Source organism: Octopus sinensis, linkage group LG16, assembly GCF_006345805.1.
Source record: "Octopus sinensis linkage group LG16, ASM634580v1, whole genome shotgun sequence".
Lineage (NCBI taxonomy): Eukaryota > Metazoa > Mollusca > Cephalopoda > Octopoda > Octopodidae > Octopus > Octopus sinensis.
In genome coordinates this window covers 35,006,189-35,023,371 of record NC_043012.1, presented here as the reverse complement: position 1 = coordinate 35,023,371, position 17,183 = coordinate 35,006,189, and the positions used below count along the sequence as shown (strand labels likewise).

Genomic DNA, 17,183 nt, shown 5'->3' with positions numbered 1-17,183 from the left:
GCCCAAAAATCATGTTTTCAAAATTTTAATTTCTCACCACCACACCCTAATTTCTTAATTTTAAACTTTTTTTAGAATTTCTTTTTAATCCACATAGAAAAATACAAAGATTATGAATCTGGGAAATTTTTCTTTTTTTCTAAATTTAATTTTCCTTAAATAAACATACAATGCCCCTTCCCCCACCTCGCCAACCCATCACCTCCCCGCTTTCAAAAACCTAAAAACTCCGACTGTTTCACTTTCATGCATGCGTAGAATTCTACTGAAATAACAACCGTCAATAATATCAGACCACCACCAGAAAACCCGACATGCTAGAAATAATAGCTAAATGACAAGATTTCTGGAAAAACTTCCCCGCTTTCAAAAAAGCTAAAAGTGAAACATTCAGAGTTTTTAACTTTTTGAAAGTGGGGAGGTGATGGGTGGAGGTTGGAGATGAGGATTTGAGTGTTTCTTTAAGAAAAACTATTTTTAAAATTTCTGTGCTGGTGGCACGTGACCTGCTGTGCTTGAGGAGACCTATTGAGTCAAGTACATCAACATCAAAATAAATATCAAATGGAAATAGTAGTTGTGATACCTGTGCCGGTGGCACATAAAAAGCATCATCCGAACGTGGCCAATGCCAGCACCACCTTGACTGGCTTCTGTGCCGGTAGCACGTAAAAAGCACCAACCAATCATGGCCGCTGCCAGCCTCCCCTGGCACCTGTGCTGGTGGCACGTAAAAAGCACCAACTACACTCACGGAGTGGTTGGCATTAGGAAGGGCATCCAGCTGTAGAAACACTGCCAGATCAGACTGGAGCCTGGTGCAGCCTCCTGGCTTCCCAGACCCTGGTCGAACTGTCCAACCCGTGCTAGCACGGGAAACGGATATTAAATGATGATGATGATGATGTAATATCTCTATTTGTATATTTCTATGTGGATTACTGTAAATCCTTGAGTATAGTTCACCCTTGAGTATAATACGCAGGGGATTTTTAGGGGGCTGTACCTCTGAAAAACCTAAACCTTGTGTATAATACACACCCCTTCTCTAACTTGAGTCAAGGAGGTCTGTAAAAATGTTTACAGTAACGTCCTTTATTATTGCCTTCTTGCCTTCTTTATCTTTGGCGTCTGTTTAATTTCATCTTTATATCTTCTCCATAACCTGACATTGCTTTCGTCAACATCAAATTTTCTTCCGGCGGCCCTATTACCATGCTCTTCAGGAAACACTCAAACCCTCTTCCCCAACTTCCACCCATCACCTCCCCACTTTCAAAAAGCAAAAAACTCTGAATGTTTCACTTTTAGCGTTTTTGAAAGCGGGGGAGTTTTTTTCAGAAATCTTGTCATTTAGCTGTCATTTTTAGCATTTCTGGTGGGGATCTGATATTTTTGACGTCTGCTAGTTCAACAGAATTCTACGCATGCGTGAAACATAAAAATGAAAGTGAAACATTGAGCTTTTTAGCTTTTTGAATACGGGGAGGTGATGGGTGGACGAGGTGGGGGAAGGGGCAGTGAGTGGTTCTTAAAGAAAAATTGAAATTTAAAAAAAAGTTTCCCAGATTCGTAATCTCTGTATTTTTCTACGTGGATTTATAAAAAAATTCCAAAAAAGTTTAAAATTAAGAAATTGGGATAGGAAAGGGAAAATTAAAATTTTGAAAACGTGATTTTTAGGCAAAACCATATTCTCCTACATCTAAAACATCCGAACCCGAAGAAATTTTGACCCTACTTAAATAGAGGTTAGGGTTAGGATTTTTTGGAGGTTAGTTTTAGGCTTGGTTAGGGTTAGTTTTTAGGGACCTCTGCATGTAAGTAGTCCCAAAATTCTAGGGAAAAAAAACTAGAAGGGGTGCACGTATTTTACGTACGCCGCGATCTAATATAAACTTTACGCATGAAAATTGCTTTACGTAATGAATTAAGCAGATATTGGATAATTTTGAAATTTCTTCTAAAAACAAAACTTACCTAAATTACAAACAAAACATCGTTGTAACTAAAATCCAAATTAGTTTCTCTATATTTGGAGAAAAAAAAATGTAGTTAACATAAACAAACACTTAAGGGAATTCTTAGAAAAAGCCAAATATTACCGAGTAGTGAAAGGGTAATAACATAAGATTCGCTTGAAATACCGGAAATATCGTAATGGTCAATATAAAGATCCTCACCCGTTAACGAAAAAAGGAAAAAAACAGTCTTTTGGGTGTTAACAACTGTGTAGAAAACGAATATGAAAAGAAAATTGCGCAAACGAACCTGGCTGTGGTGGAAGGAGTTTCGGAAAATTCACAAGATCCGATTTTCTGAGATTTGGCTGCTATTTCTAGCATGTGGATAGTCCGCTTGAAGGCCAAGGCCGTAGAATTAAGAGCGGGTTGGATGTATATATATATATATATATATATGTGTGTGTGTGTGTGTGTGTGTGTGTGTGTGTATGTATGTGTATATATTTTGTCTCTAATTTAATATAATATATATATATATAATAATAATAATAATAATAATAATAATTGTGTACAGTGCTCAGGTGCACTACATATATATGTATGTATATAATAACAAAATAATAAATAAAACATGCATATATACATATATATATGTACATGCCTACATCTATATGTATCATGGTTTTGTGTTTATGTTTTCGTTTCTCATTGTGTTCTTCCTTTTTTTTTTTGTGTCCTGTACCCATATATGCATGTATATATACATATAGATGTAGGTATGTACATATATGTATGTATATATGCATGTTTTATTTATTATTTTGTTATTATATGATCGAACGACACGCATCCACTTCCAAGTAAATAAATAAATATATATATATATATATTAAATTGAAATTATACAAACAATTTCTTTTCGGAATCGGATTCTCCATGGTCGAAAACGTGTGATTCCGTAAAAAAAAATATCAATTATATATCTATTTTTCTGAAAGTTACAAGGGAAAAATCGGATCTTGTGAATTTTCCGAAAGTCCTCTCCATCCTCAGGATCGTTTGCGCAATTTATTTTCCCATATTCGTTTTCCACACAGTTGTCAACACCCAGCAGGTTGGATTTTTTCTTTTTTCTTTTTCGTTAATTAACAGGTGAGGATGTTTATGTTGACCTAGAAAACTTGTTTGCTTAATACGCTCGTCCACTAATTCTCTGCCTCGAATGAATAAATCCATTTTTTAAAGAAGACATACAGCACACACACAGGCCACAGATGAGGTCCAGAGATTCTCAGCATAGAAGATATTTAGTAGTGCTCAAAAGATTCGAACTTAGACGCCGATCCCTTCACAGGGGATTGATTCCGCAAGGTGAAGAATTAGAAGAGGGACCAAGTTGAACGGATGTAGAGGCAATCAGGAAGATAAACTAATTTGGCACAAAGCCGAAAAATTTTTTTATAATTTTCTAATTCCAAAAATAGATGATGTTCACGTCTCTTACCTGTACCAAAAAAAAATTATAACTTAACTTTTCAATTGTTGATATAACATTTTTTTTTCCCTCCGCTGCCTTCCTATTTTCTTCGTGGTAGTTGTCTGCAGACTGCAGAACTACTAAGGACGGTCGTCAAATGGCTAAACCGATGCTAAATTCGACACCGAAACTAAAGGATTATATATTTGCCGAGAAACTTGGCAGTGGGAGTTATGCAACTGTTTATAAATCATGTAGAAAGGTAAGTGTAACCGAAAATAAAAAAATAATTGAATGATTTTTGTTAATTTGAAGGCATTTTTATTGGTTTTGTTTGATACGAAGCCAACACCATGTCCTGTTTTGTCATTCATCGTCTGCTTTTAACAGCCTACAACACACCTTGACACCTTCCAGGATGGGAACATATCTTTATTTCGAACTTGGGGACAAGGTCCTGAATTTTTAGTCAAAGTATGGTCGATAATATCGACGTCAGTGCTTGACAGTTACTTATTTTATCGACTCCGGATGCCGAAAGCCGACGCCAGCGAGATTTGAACTCGGAACTTAAAGGACTGGAGTTAAAAACGCCTGAAGGCGCCTTATTTTCTGTTCTAACGACTCTGCCTGTCCAAGAAAATATTGATTTCAAATATAAAGACGAGAAGCAAATTTTTGGATAGCACTTAGTTGATCATATCACCCCCAACACCAACAACACCAGTGCTTGACTGGTACCTTGTCGACCCCAAAATTGATGTAAAGCAAAGTTGCCCATGGCGAGATTTGACCTCAGAACGTAAAGATATGGAACTAAATACCGCAAGGTATTTTTGTCTTGTCAAATTCCATTTAATTGCTTTGAATGGTGTTTGACAAATTACATTCTTCTCATATATATATACCGTGTTTGATGAATGTAAATCTTCGTTGACTGTGTAAATATCATAGATTTTTTAATTAAAGGTGATGTGCGTTTTAATAAATGGTTACCTGTTTATATTTAATTTTAATTCAGGTGTTCCCTAATTGTCTTTGAAATACGGGAATACAAGACACTAGCTAAAAGGTTGTCCTTGTTAACAATACAGCAGTTTTATTGTCAAGTTTATTAAGTCCCCATTATGTAGGTGTAAATAGGTAATATTAAGTTGCGTAGTTCCTTCCTCTAATTAGAGAGAATTCATTGGGTTTGAATATGTCGCAAAACACATCTAAACAATTTCAGTATTGCTAGCCACGGGTAACTCAGTTTTTTATCTTTAAGAACACAAGACTGCAACGAACCAACCAAACCCAAACATGCATGTTTCCAAGGAAGCATGTTAGGAACTAGGGACCTTCAGTCGATGCAACATCGTCTGCCCCATTGCACACCACAGGTCTAACCCGGCAGTGCAGAATGTGAAGACACCTAAGCATTTGATTAGCCACACGTAAGCGGAACTATCTTACTATAACGAAGGAACCGCTGCGTAGTTGCTCGATCTGCTAGAAATAGCAGCCGACACCCCTTCAAAACTACACCCTGCTCTTAAAAAAGGACACAATGTAGTTCTACATCAGCGTCGTCAGAATTTTAATTTATTTGATAATCCTGCTCTGAGGGTGTCTAACGTATACATCATCATCATCATCATAGATAAGGAGAGTGTTCATTGAGGCATAGCTTTCTAAGCCGAATTTCCTTCCTGGCATCAACCCTCGGCTGCTTCCAAGCAAGATTATAATTCTCCAGTCTACTGAACCTCAAACAACCTGGACATGGTCAAGCGGAGAACTGGAAACAAATGACGGATGGGATGAATGAGCCTTTTGTTTACAAAGATCGCACATGTCAAGAAGCCTGGTCATGTTTTCATGGTGGACTGCAAGCAAACGACACCGTAATGGACCGCAGGTGAAGACAAGGAAAATACCGACTCACACCCGCAGACACACTTTACATACAGACAGACATACGACTTGCTTCTTTCGGTTATTATACAGTTTAAAACACCTGGTTATCAAAAAAAAACAAACTGTTTATTAGTGGTAAAAAAAATGTGTAGAAAACGAAGGTACTACTAGCAAACAGCGGTCCCGGTGCGCGCACTCGCGCATCCACGGTAGCTAGTCGTGACTAGTCGATCCTACAACGACTACGTAGCAAAGTAAATAAAACGGCGATACTTCGGTATAGGTACACACGTGAATTTGTTTACATTTCTGAAGATAACAGAAACCCTTTTCTTCCACCCCTAACCCTAACCCCCCATGTATATAAAAAAAAACCCACTTTCTTGAAATGTATCCGGTACTTACACCGGTACATATACCGAAGGTTCGCCAATAAAACACAAAATAAATAATTTTTTGTTGATCCTTCGGTATACGTACCGTAATTACCGGAAGTGGCTTTGTTTACATTTCTGAAGATAACAGAAACCCTAGGTTTTTTTACACAAAGTAAATAATTTTTGTTTAACAAAGTAAATAACACACAAAAACACAAAGTAAGGATCGACTAGTCATGACTAGCTAGCGCGAGTACGCGTGTGCGCGCACCGGGACCACTGTTCGCTAGTAGTACCGAAAACGAATATGAAAACAAAAAATTTGCACAAACGAACGGGGTTTGTTGAGGAGAGGATTTTCAGGAAAATTCACACAATCCGATTTTGCCTCGAAACTTCCAGGAAAACGGATATATATTAGTGAAGATATATATATTAGTGAAGTTTTATAGAGGTACCTTTCAAATGGCATTGATTCAGAAATAGGGCTTTTTATTGCCACACATACATATACACAAACACATACACACAGACATATACACACCGTACTGGTAGGTTTTGCTCAACAAAGACAGTGCAGGATGCCTTAGGGAGATTTGGTTATTTCCAAAAGGACGAATGCTACTGGAAAGGTTCCCTTGCGAACAAGTACTGACCCTCGTGTAAAAATTTTCCCTGTGAAATTGGAAAGGGTGGGAATTTCCGAGGGTTCCAGCCCCTGGTTTTGTGGCATATTAAAAAGCTCACCGTAATTCATTCAACGGTGAAAAACAAATTTTCCAAAGAATCCGAGGCGAGGGGTGGGGGTCACCCCCTACTTTTTTTTTTTTTACCGAACCACCAAAATAAGGAATTTGTGATCAGGGGAGTTGATTCCATGTGAAAAATCCAATTTTTTTTTGTGGGTGCAAAGTGTGAGGGTGAGTTTGTAAAAATTTACCAAAATTTTATCCTGGATGTGGGGAGAAAAGATTTGAAAAAACGGTGTTTTGGATCAGGAAGACCACATAAGTTCTGTTTTTTTTACTCCCCCCTCTATCCCCGCCTCCGGACCGATTTTGGCTAATTTTTTGCCCTATGGGAGGAGCCTTTTCAGTAAAAACAAGACAGAAATTGTAAATATTTTCAGAGGGAAAAGTGTGATTTAAGGGAGATTTGGCTGCCATTTCTAGCACATCCCAAAACAACCCTCCTCGTTTCTTTCTTACTCTCGCATGTATTGATGTTTTCCAATATTTTTCTCCCCATAAACACATTTATGCTATAAAAAAATTTCCAAAATTTATGATTTTTCTTCAACCCGACTCGCCACCCCTGATTGTTTCTATTTGTAATTTAAAATATTAGAGAACCTGAGGTCATTTCTGGTATTTATCAAGTGATTTTTAAAAAATAGCTATGTTAAAGATAATTCATTTTAAATAGCATACTTTCTGTTAGAAAATGTTTTGTTTTGTTTTTTCTTACACACATGGCCTCGCTTAATTAAAGTTGGAGTAAAAGTTTAAATTACCATTTTTTTTGTTGATCTCACCAATGGAGCATGCATGTGGTCCATTGGTACCATCATTGGCACTTAAAAGGCACCATTCAAGCGTGGTCGTTACCAGCGTCGCATTACTGGCACTCAAGCCCCGTGCTAGTAGGGTATTAATAGCACCATCCAGGCGTGATCGTTACCAGAGTGGCTATCTGGCCTCCGTGCCAGTGGCACGTAAAAGACACCATTTGAGCGTGATCGTTACCAGCATCGCCTTACTGGCACCTGTGCCGGTGGCATGTGTAAAAGATTCAAGCGAGGTCATTGCCAGTGCCGGCTAACTGGCCCCGTGCCTGTGGCATGTAAAAGCACCCACTACACTCATGGAGTGCTTGGCATTAGGAAGGGCATCCAGCTTTAGAAACTCTGCCAGATCAAGATTGAAGTCTGGTGCAGCCATCTGGTTCACCAGCCCTCAGTCATACGTCCAACCCATGCTAGCATGGAAAGCGGATGTTAAACGATGATGATGATGATGATGATTAAAGGGTGAGGAGAGTAAAAAAGATCATAAATTTTCCAAACCATTTTTTTTCATAAAAAGATGCTCTCCATCATTTTGAAGTCTGTGGTGAAAAACAATTGGAAAAATCCCCGTCAAAATGGAGAAATTCTAACTTATGTGGTCTTCTTGATCTGAAACTCCTCTCCTCACCCCATGGAAAAAATTCCACCCCACCCCCAATTTCTTTATAATTATAATCTATGCCTTTTGAAAAGTATTTGTATAAACTTTCATTTAAAGACATCCATTTTCCTGAAAGTTATGAGGGAAAAAATCAGATTGTGTGAATTTTCTGAAAGTCCTCTCCCCACCCACCCTGTTCATTTGGGCAAATTTTGGTTTTCATATTCGTTTTCTACACATTTTTTTACACCTATTAGACTGCTTTATCTATTTATTTACTTATTTATTTTTTGGTGACCGGGTGTTAAACTATGTATTAAACCCTTCTTTCAGGTTTCATCAACCAAATGAAGTCACAAGGATTTGGTCAACCCAGAGCCAAAGAAGACACTTGCCCAAGGTGTCATGCTGTGGGATTGAACCATGATCATTGTTGGTCACCCCACAAAAATCCCTACTGGGCCTCATTGTAGATTCACTTGTCATAGGTTCACCATCACTGTCCTAGATACTCTGTCTGAAAATAAGGTGAGCTGACCCTGGCTAAAATACAAAGTGCATTCCAGAAGTTTTGAGACGTTTTTAGGTGAGGCAGTTTTTTTTAGCTGTTATAGATTTATTATGATTTTAGTATATCAAGATATATAATAATGGTACACTAAAATCATAATAATCTATATCAGCTAAAGAGGCTTTAAGTGAGGCTATAACTGCCTCACTTAAAAAAGTCTCAAAACTTCTGGAATGCACTTTGTATTTTAGCCATTATTATATACCACATGAAGGCGTGTGGCTTAGTGGTTAGGGCATTCGGCTCATGACTGTAAGGGCGTGAGTTCAATTCCCAGTGACACGTGTTCTTGAGCAAGACACTTTATTTCACGTTGCTCCAGTCCACTCAGCTGGCAAAAATGAGTTGTACCTGTATTTCAAAGGGCCGGCTTCGTCACATGCTGAATCTCCCTACGTTAGGGGTACGTGTGTCTGTGGATTGCTCAGTCACTTGCACGTTAATTTCATGAGCAGGCTGTTCTGTTGATCATATCAGCTGGGACCCCCCCTCATCGTCATAACCGACGGAGTGCTCCTTATTATATATCTTAGTAGCTGACCTACAGCCAACTTTTGTTATTCCAGATTCAAGGATACGACTGAAATATCAATCTGAGCACACCCTACTAAACAGTGCTTGTCTCAGCTGACTAGTGAGCAGGATGTGAAAATAAATTGGAAGCTTCCTATGCAATAGAATTTTGTATCAAACTAGGCAAAAACGTTACAGAAGCTTGCACCTTTTTTCCTTTTCCTGGCACAAGAAGCCAGGAAAAGCATGTCCTATGGGAAGTTCATGATGATCCCCTTTTTTTGACAGCAAGGGCATCATCTACTGGATTCTTCTGACTAAATGGTTTAGCAAAGAATACTTTGTGGATGTTTTGAGGGAGTTCAGGAAAAGATTTCATCACAAAAGGCCAGAAAAACCTGTACCAGGACAACACGCCAGTCTACAATTACATCCTGGTAACCAATTACTTGACAAAGATGGGCATCAAATCTATCCCTCATCCTCACAACAATCCAGGCCTTGTGACCTTTAGTTGTTCCCCCAGCTGAAGGAGTCTGACAAGGGTCTTGGACACCTTCAATTTGGAGGACTTCCATGGGGCCTTCATGAAGTGTTTGGAGCACTATCACAATTTGCATTAAAATCAAAGGATCTTATTTTGAAGAAGATTAGAGTTTTGAACATCTTTGAAATTAATGAATGTCATACTTGAAAAAAGTCTCAAAACTTCTGGAATGCACCTTGTACCTATGATTCCTAGGACTGCTCAGTCAAGCTGACCTGGAGCCCAACAGAAGACCAAATAGGCCTCCATAAGTTTTCAACTAAGAATTGGTTGTGTAGAAAACTAAGCTCCAGTGTTTTAGATACACTCATTTTTCTTGTAATTCTGATTCTAAAGATTTGGTGTTTTGCTAACTTCCACTGGCCACAAGGCCAACCATTATGATGCTACGTCAGTCAATTATTCATAGTTCTGACCTTGTAGAAATCGTTATCATTATTATTCATAGATAAATACAGTAAGAATTTTCTTTTATTACATTAAAAATAGTTGAGTACATCTTGGAAAACATACATGAAGGTTAGTAAATTCTCTGTGTGAATAGCCTACACTAGCTACAGATCCTGGTATTTGTGTTTTCTGGTACCTGTAAATCTACCTGTGTTTTTACACAAGTGATTGTATATGACTGCAGATGTACCTGTTACAAATTGGAAGGCAGATTACTGCCAAAATGGTTTTAATTCAGCCCCTAAGTAGTTGCAGTTCCTTAGCTTTTCAGCAACACATGATAGTCCTTTAGTATTTCTTTGCTATTTATAAATGTACTCAACAAACTGATGCAGCACAGAATTTTGTCAGTGAACAGGTCGCGGTCTCAAAGTGCCAAAACTATTTTGACAAATTAGATTTAAATGATGAAGGGGATCTAACAGTTTTTGTGTGTTTCTTAAATGGCTTATAAACACCTTCCACGTTGCAATTGTTTTCGTTCCAGCACATGATCTCAGATCAGGTCACTTGCTATGCAAGTACATCTCCGTAATATAAATGTACTGTTATTATTTGGCAGAATCACTAAAGTGTTAGACAAAATGCTTTTCAGGCAGAATTGTTAGTATGCTGGGCTTAGCGATATTTCACCCATCTTTACATTCTGGGTTCAAATTCAGCTGAGATTGATTTTTGCCTTTCATCCTTTCAGAGTCAGTACTAGGGTTAATGTAATCAACTTAGCCCCTCCCCCCAAAACAGCTGGCCTTGTGCCAAAATGGGAAACCAATATTTATTCCAGCTCTTCATATGCTGACTTATGTTCTGAGTTCAAATCCTGCTGAACTCAACTTTGCATTTATCCTTCAAGGGTCCTTAAAAAAAAATACCTGTCAAATACTTGGGGACGATATAACTGATTGTTGGCCCCTTTCAGAATTGTGTCCTGTGTTTTATGTAAGAAACCATTATTGTTCGCTTCATATTTTCAACAGTTTTATGTGAGTTCCTTCTGCACGAGCAGATGCACCTCTGCACTACTGTGAGGTGTGTGCTTTATTGCTTTCTGGGATTATAGAATTATGTTTCTGTGTTATATCAGTTGCTTCGATGAGGCACCTTGTTTTTTTAATTTATTTTAGTATTTTGTCTGCTGTGTAGAATCTGTGGTGTGTGGTTTTTGTTGTGTTAACAGGTACAGTTGTGCACAATATGAGTTGTGGTGCAAGAAACTTGAGTATCAGTTATATAAGGGTGTATTTCGTGTTATTCTGTTGGATGTTGATGTATTGAGTACATGTCAGGTCAGTTGTCTTACTTCGTGAAGTGATTGTTGCATAGAGTATAAATTGTGTCTTGTGGGTGCACTTTCTGAAGGTTATGATTCTAGATTGAAAGTGACTTGTGTAGACTTGGCTGTGTAGTAAGAAGCTTACTTCCCAACCACATGGTTCCAGGTTCAGTGGCACTTTGAGCAGCTATCTTCTACTATAGCCTCAGGCTGACCAAAGCCTTGTGAGTTGATTTGGTAGTCAGAAACTGAAAGAAGCTCAGCGTATATATATATATATATATATATATACATATATATATATATATATATAAGTAAATAAATGGAGTTGAACGCAGATGCTATTCAAATTCTTTTACTTTCGACATATGTTTCGAAGACAACGTTGGTTTAATTCCAAAGGAATAAATGGTGTAAAATGCAACCTTCTCATCAGGAAAGAAAGAGAACCTATCTCAATTGTTATAATGTTATAAATTGTTATAATGTTTTGTTGTTGAGATAGGTTCTCTTTCTTTCCTGATGAGAAGATTGCATTTTTTTACACCGTTTATTCCTTTGGAATAAAACCAATGTTGTCTTTGAAACATATGTCGAAAGTAAAAGATTTTGAATAGCATCTGCGTTCAACTCCATTTATCTACTTATAATACACAAATTACTGCACATTAACCCGGAATTTCTACCTTTGAATAGGTTGCTACCTCCTTGTTACTTGCTTGAATTTTGTTACCCTAGTAACTGTTTATTGAATTTTCCATGTTAATGGTAAACAAAGGATAATTCATTCATCCATTTATATATATATATATATGATGATTGCTTCATCTTGACAGATGATAGCCATCCCATCAACACACACCACACCCAGTTGACTTTTAAGACCAGCTGCTGACAAGGTTTAAAACACAAGTGACAGATATCATACAAATTTCTTCTACATCTTTGCCCTTTGGAATCTGATCCTAAAGGAATGTTTTTGTGTTCTAGCATATGTCTTCTAAGTCTAGATATTGTCTTACAAGTTTTGTGACATATGACACAAGTCATAATCAGCAGTTGGGGTTGAAGATCATTACCTACCTGGGCATTTCGATTTTCATGTGACTTCATATGATTCCTGTATCCTGCTTCTGACAACAGAACACGATCACACATAATACATATATCCAATATTCACTCTGTATTTTAGTTCCAATTGTTCCTTTACAACTGGCTCAAAGTGCTTGATTATTTTTTCCTCCCAGGTGTTGCAACCAGTCCTAACAGCACCTCTCCACTTGTTCCAAACCAGAACATCAGTTTCCCAATCACTTTTGTTCATATCTAGTTTCTTCAGGTTTTCCTTTACACAGTCTTTATACTGCTTCCTCGGCTTATGTTGAGCTCACCATAAAAAAGACACTTTGGAAATCGCTCATCTTTTATTCTAATAACATGTTCAGCCGATCTCATTTGAGCCAAGATAACATGTTGTTCAATTCAGCTACTACGTGCCATGTGCAAAACTTCTGTATCTAGTATGAAACATTGCCACTTGACGTCTGAGGCACTTTTGATGAAATCTCTCCAGCATTTTCATATGATGCTTGTAAGTGGTCCATGTCTCACCCAAATAAAGAAGTGCTGTTAATACAAGCATTTTACAGACACTGACTTTTGTCTGCAAGAAAATACCTCTATCTGCCCATACTCACTTTCTGAGCTTTCCAAATGCAACACATTCTTTCTCTATTCGATAGTATATCTCTGCATCAAGACCACCATCTCTTGACAGTGGTAAACAAAGGTGTCATTGATTTCTAACCTTGTTCCATTTACAAAGATGTTTGGTCCAGAATAAGTTTGTCTTGGCATGGGAGGAAACATTACCTAGGTTTTCCCAAGACTAACTAGTAAATCAAGTTACAGGACAAAGTCTGCAATACAGAGGTTGTTACAAGATGTGACTTTCAAGGCGTAAAGAATTACCATATCAAAGTACAACTGAAGTGGGTTGGCCATGTGGTATGCATGGAAGAAACTTGCTTACCTAAAACCCTCTTTTATGGCCAGCTTAACTCTGTTGCCAGGCACCAAGGTCACTTGCTACTCCATTGTAAAGTTACTCTAAAGTCTTCAAGATGAATATGAAGACATGGGAAATAGTGGAACTGACTGGAGCTCAGTCAAGGAGCTTTTGCTACAAAACCATCTGCGACTTTGAAGCAGCCAGAAACAACACCGTGAGAGAGAAAAGAGCTGAGCACAGAGCCAGGTCCAATCTACCACCACTGCAACATCTGTAACAGGATCTGCAAATCCCAGATAGGTTTGTATTCCCATATGAGACCACAAAATGTCAAACTAAGAACACTGTCCATCAGTGTCCTGCTGAATCCTCATTCATTGAAGCAACAAGAAATTTCAATGCAATGTAATATGCATGTATGCATGTCTATGTATGTATGTATACACACAAACACATTTTTCATATCAAAATATAGGCACATGCATGATTTTGTTATTAAGAAGTTTGCTCTGCAACCACATAGTTCTGGCCTCAATCCCATTGTGTGGCACCTTAGAAATATGTGTCCTTCTATGGCCTAAGGTTGACCAATGCCTTCAGATTAAAATTTGGTAGGCAGAAACTTGTGTGTGGTATGATCAATAAGGATCTCCCAACTGCTGCCATAATAACAAAGCCAAAGCACATAGAGTGAAACTGCATAGCACGGATTGACCTTGAATTCTGCTGTGCATGTACACTAAGTTTTAACATTCTAGATCACTTCGCTGTTTATAGCAGTACTTGGAAGGTAAGTGTGTAGCATGTGATCATTGCATTGATGATGACAGAGAAAGTTTGATACCAGCTCAGAAGTCTATGCTAAGTTTTCATTGTTCTCAACACAATTAAGGAGATCTTGTGCAACTGAAACCCGAGTGTCTTTTAGGTCAGCTGAAAGCAGTTTTGGCACAGACTTGACAGACACGTGCCTCACACCCAAATCTTCTATAATAATGGACTGAACTGAACTGTAACTAGTCTGCACATCCGCTGATTTTCCTTCACAACTACACACCCATCTGCAATGTTTTTCCCAGTTCTGCTGGTTACAGGTCTCCGAGAACGTTTGTCTATATCAATATTTTATTGGCCATCTTGGAGATGTCTGAACTTCTCGTACACTTCTGTGCAACTCATACAATTCCTGCAACTTTGTGTCGGCCTTTGAGCAGGTATCGCCTTGAAGATCTTCTCTGTTATGGTCAATGTTACGATCACACACTACACACCTTCCTTTCAAGCACTGCTGTAAGCAGTCTGCTCCGATATCTCATCAGTTATTAAGACAAACGCTATGAAAAAAAAAACGTTGAATAAAGGGAAATTACTCGAATAGGCATGGGGAAAGTAATACTTCATTCATAGAATCCACATATGCACACATACAAACACGTATGTATATATATATCTATATATATACTCACACACACTTGTACATATACATACAAACACATATATACATATATGTCTACGCATACACGCGCATACACACACATATATACCCATGCACGCATCACCGATTATATTCACATCTCTACACGCACACTCACATACATACGTGGATATACGAAACATAGTTTATACGCACATGCATATACATACACAGAAAGACATATATACAAATAAAAGCACATACAGAAAAACGCACGCATCATTATGTTCATATACACATCTCTATCCACACATACACATATATATGCAGATATACAAAACGTAGTCTATACGCACATGCACATACATACGCGGATAGATGTATATACAAATAAAAACACATATGCAAAAAACATAAACCATAAAACATTCACATTTGCCGCAAAACTTGAATATACAAATGAGTCATATATGTATATACACGAATACATCTACATTGGTGTAGATAATAATAATAATAATAATAATGAAATTATTGTATACAGTGCTCAGGTGCACCACAACTTGTCAGAAAGTGCGTATAGAGTATATGCAGTAATGTACAAATGTCTGGAAAGCGAACAATGTATGAGTCAGATACATGCTTGTGTGTGCATGGAGGGGAGGAAATCAGGTGTAGTGTTGGTGAATCTCAGAAAGCATGGAAGTTTTGAAGGATGCTGTGCTCCGACAACTAACAACTGATGCCGGCAGCTTGTTCCATGCCTCAGCAACTCTCAGCGTGAAAAAATGTCTCCTAAAGTCATGGGAGCTGTGCTGTTTTCTGACTTTGTAAATATGTCCACGGGTGTTAGATGGGTGGAGTTTGAAAAGGTGCTCAGAGTTATTGTTTGTAAGATGGTTAATAATTTTATGGGTGTCTGCCAAGTCAGCTGCCAGACGTCGGAGTTTCAATGTGTCCATGCCCAGGGAAGTAAGGCATTCAGAATATGGCAAATGCCTGATGGAGGGTATTCCTTTGGTTGCACGTCGCTGAACAGCTTCCAGACGATTGATATCCTGTGTCTGCCAAACACATCTACACCGATAGACTTAGCTATATTAATGTAGGTTCCTGCCATTCCCCCATAGTATTTAAGAATTTAGTTAAAAACATTAGCAAGAGAATTTCTAGCCTCTTCTCCAATATAAACATTTTTAATAGTGCTGCCCCAATATATAATAAAGCTCTAAAAGATAGTGGTTTTAGCAAGGAAATAACCTATACACCTGTCATTAGTGCAGTAACAAAGAAAAGGCAAAATAGGAATAGGAAAATTATCTGGTTCACACCACCATACTCCCCCAAAGTGACCTTTAATACAGGTAGATATTTCTTATCACTTATAGATAGGCATTTTCCAATCAATCATAATTATAGAAAACTCTTTAATAGGCACAACTTAAAAATTAGCTTTAGTTCTAACTTTAAAAATATAATTGAACACAACAAACAAAAATAACAAAATGCATTTTTCTCTGAACTTTTCGGTAGATAATCCATTTCTCATCACCTGTCACAATTTACTTAAAAAAAAGGCGCATTTTCATTCCGTTTATAAAGCGAATCACAGATGGAAATGCGATCCAAAAGGTTCTTCTCACTCAACTCATGTGGTACCCAAACATCGTAGTGATTTGTGTACCCAAGCTTTACCAGGTGCTCATGAATGACGGATTTTGATAGGTTGAGGCTTTCTGCCAATTGTTGGGTTGTGCAATGTGGGTTATTCTCAATTAATGACTTGATTTGGTCATCATCTGTAGTGGATGGTCTGTCTGATTGCTCTTTATCAATAAGGCTACAATCTTCAGCTTAGAACCTTGTGAACCACTTCCGTACAGTTCTTTCAGAGAAAGAAACATCACCGTAAACTGCACATATTTCTTTGGTTGTTTGTGAGGCATTTTTCCCTTTACGGAAAAAGAAAAGCATCAAGTGCCAAAAATGAACTTTCTTATCTTCCATTTTAAAGGGTTATAGAATTAACACAGGTTATAGGAACATAAAACTTCTTCCACAAAAAGATAGTTTAAACTGTGCTCTAAATGGAGGTGTAGTCAAATCCTATTTCATGGACTCAACCATGTTCTAAAATAAGTCGAACGGGAAGCTACTATAAATTGGCACGAACTTTCCGGACAATCCAATATATATGTAAAAACATATGTATGTATATCTATCTTTATATATTTTTGTATTTGGGGATGGTCATGTTGCCAGTTTAGCCAATGAAAACACATGCACTGTATATTTGGTGTTAATTTCCTTCAGTTTTATTTAATTTTTTAGATTAACTATATTTCGGCCAGAGTTCTTTCGTGTGGGGGGGGGGAAGGCCTGTATTATCTGTATCCCCTGTTTATACACGTTCGTTTGATTTATTTTTATACATTTTGTTCATGTGTTTATACCTACTTATTATTTTTCTATTCTTTCATTTTTGTATTTAATTTAATTTAATTTTTTTTTTATTT

General features: G+C 37.6%; 1 protein-coding gene across 7 annotated transcripts in view; it reads left to right on the top strand.

Moving 5' to 3' along the window:
• The first annotated feature begins 3,506 nt into the window (after positions 1-3,506).
• Positions 3,507-17,183, top strand: part of LOC115220465 (serine/threonine-protein kinase ULK3) — a 104,138-nt gene continuing 90,461 nt past the window's right edge. For 2 of the 7 annotated variants that reach the window (XM_036509985.1, XM_036509986.1), the window contains exon 1: positions 3,508-3,703. In XM_036509985.1, the coding sequence (XP_036365878.1) occupies positions 3,599-3,703 (105 nt within the window). In that variant the 5' untranslated portion in view covers positions 3,508-3,598. Of the gene's footprint in view, positions 3,704-4,248; positions 4,272-8,221; positions 8,417-13,535; positions 13,554-17,183 lie in introns of those variants that run through there. The other 5 variants (XM_036509984.1, XM_036509983.1, XM_029790592.2 and 2 more) reach the window with 5 other exon arrangements.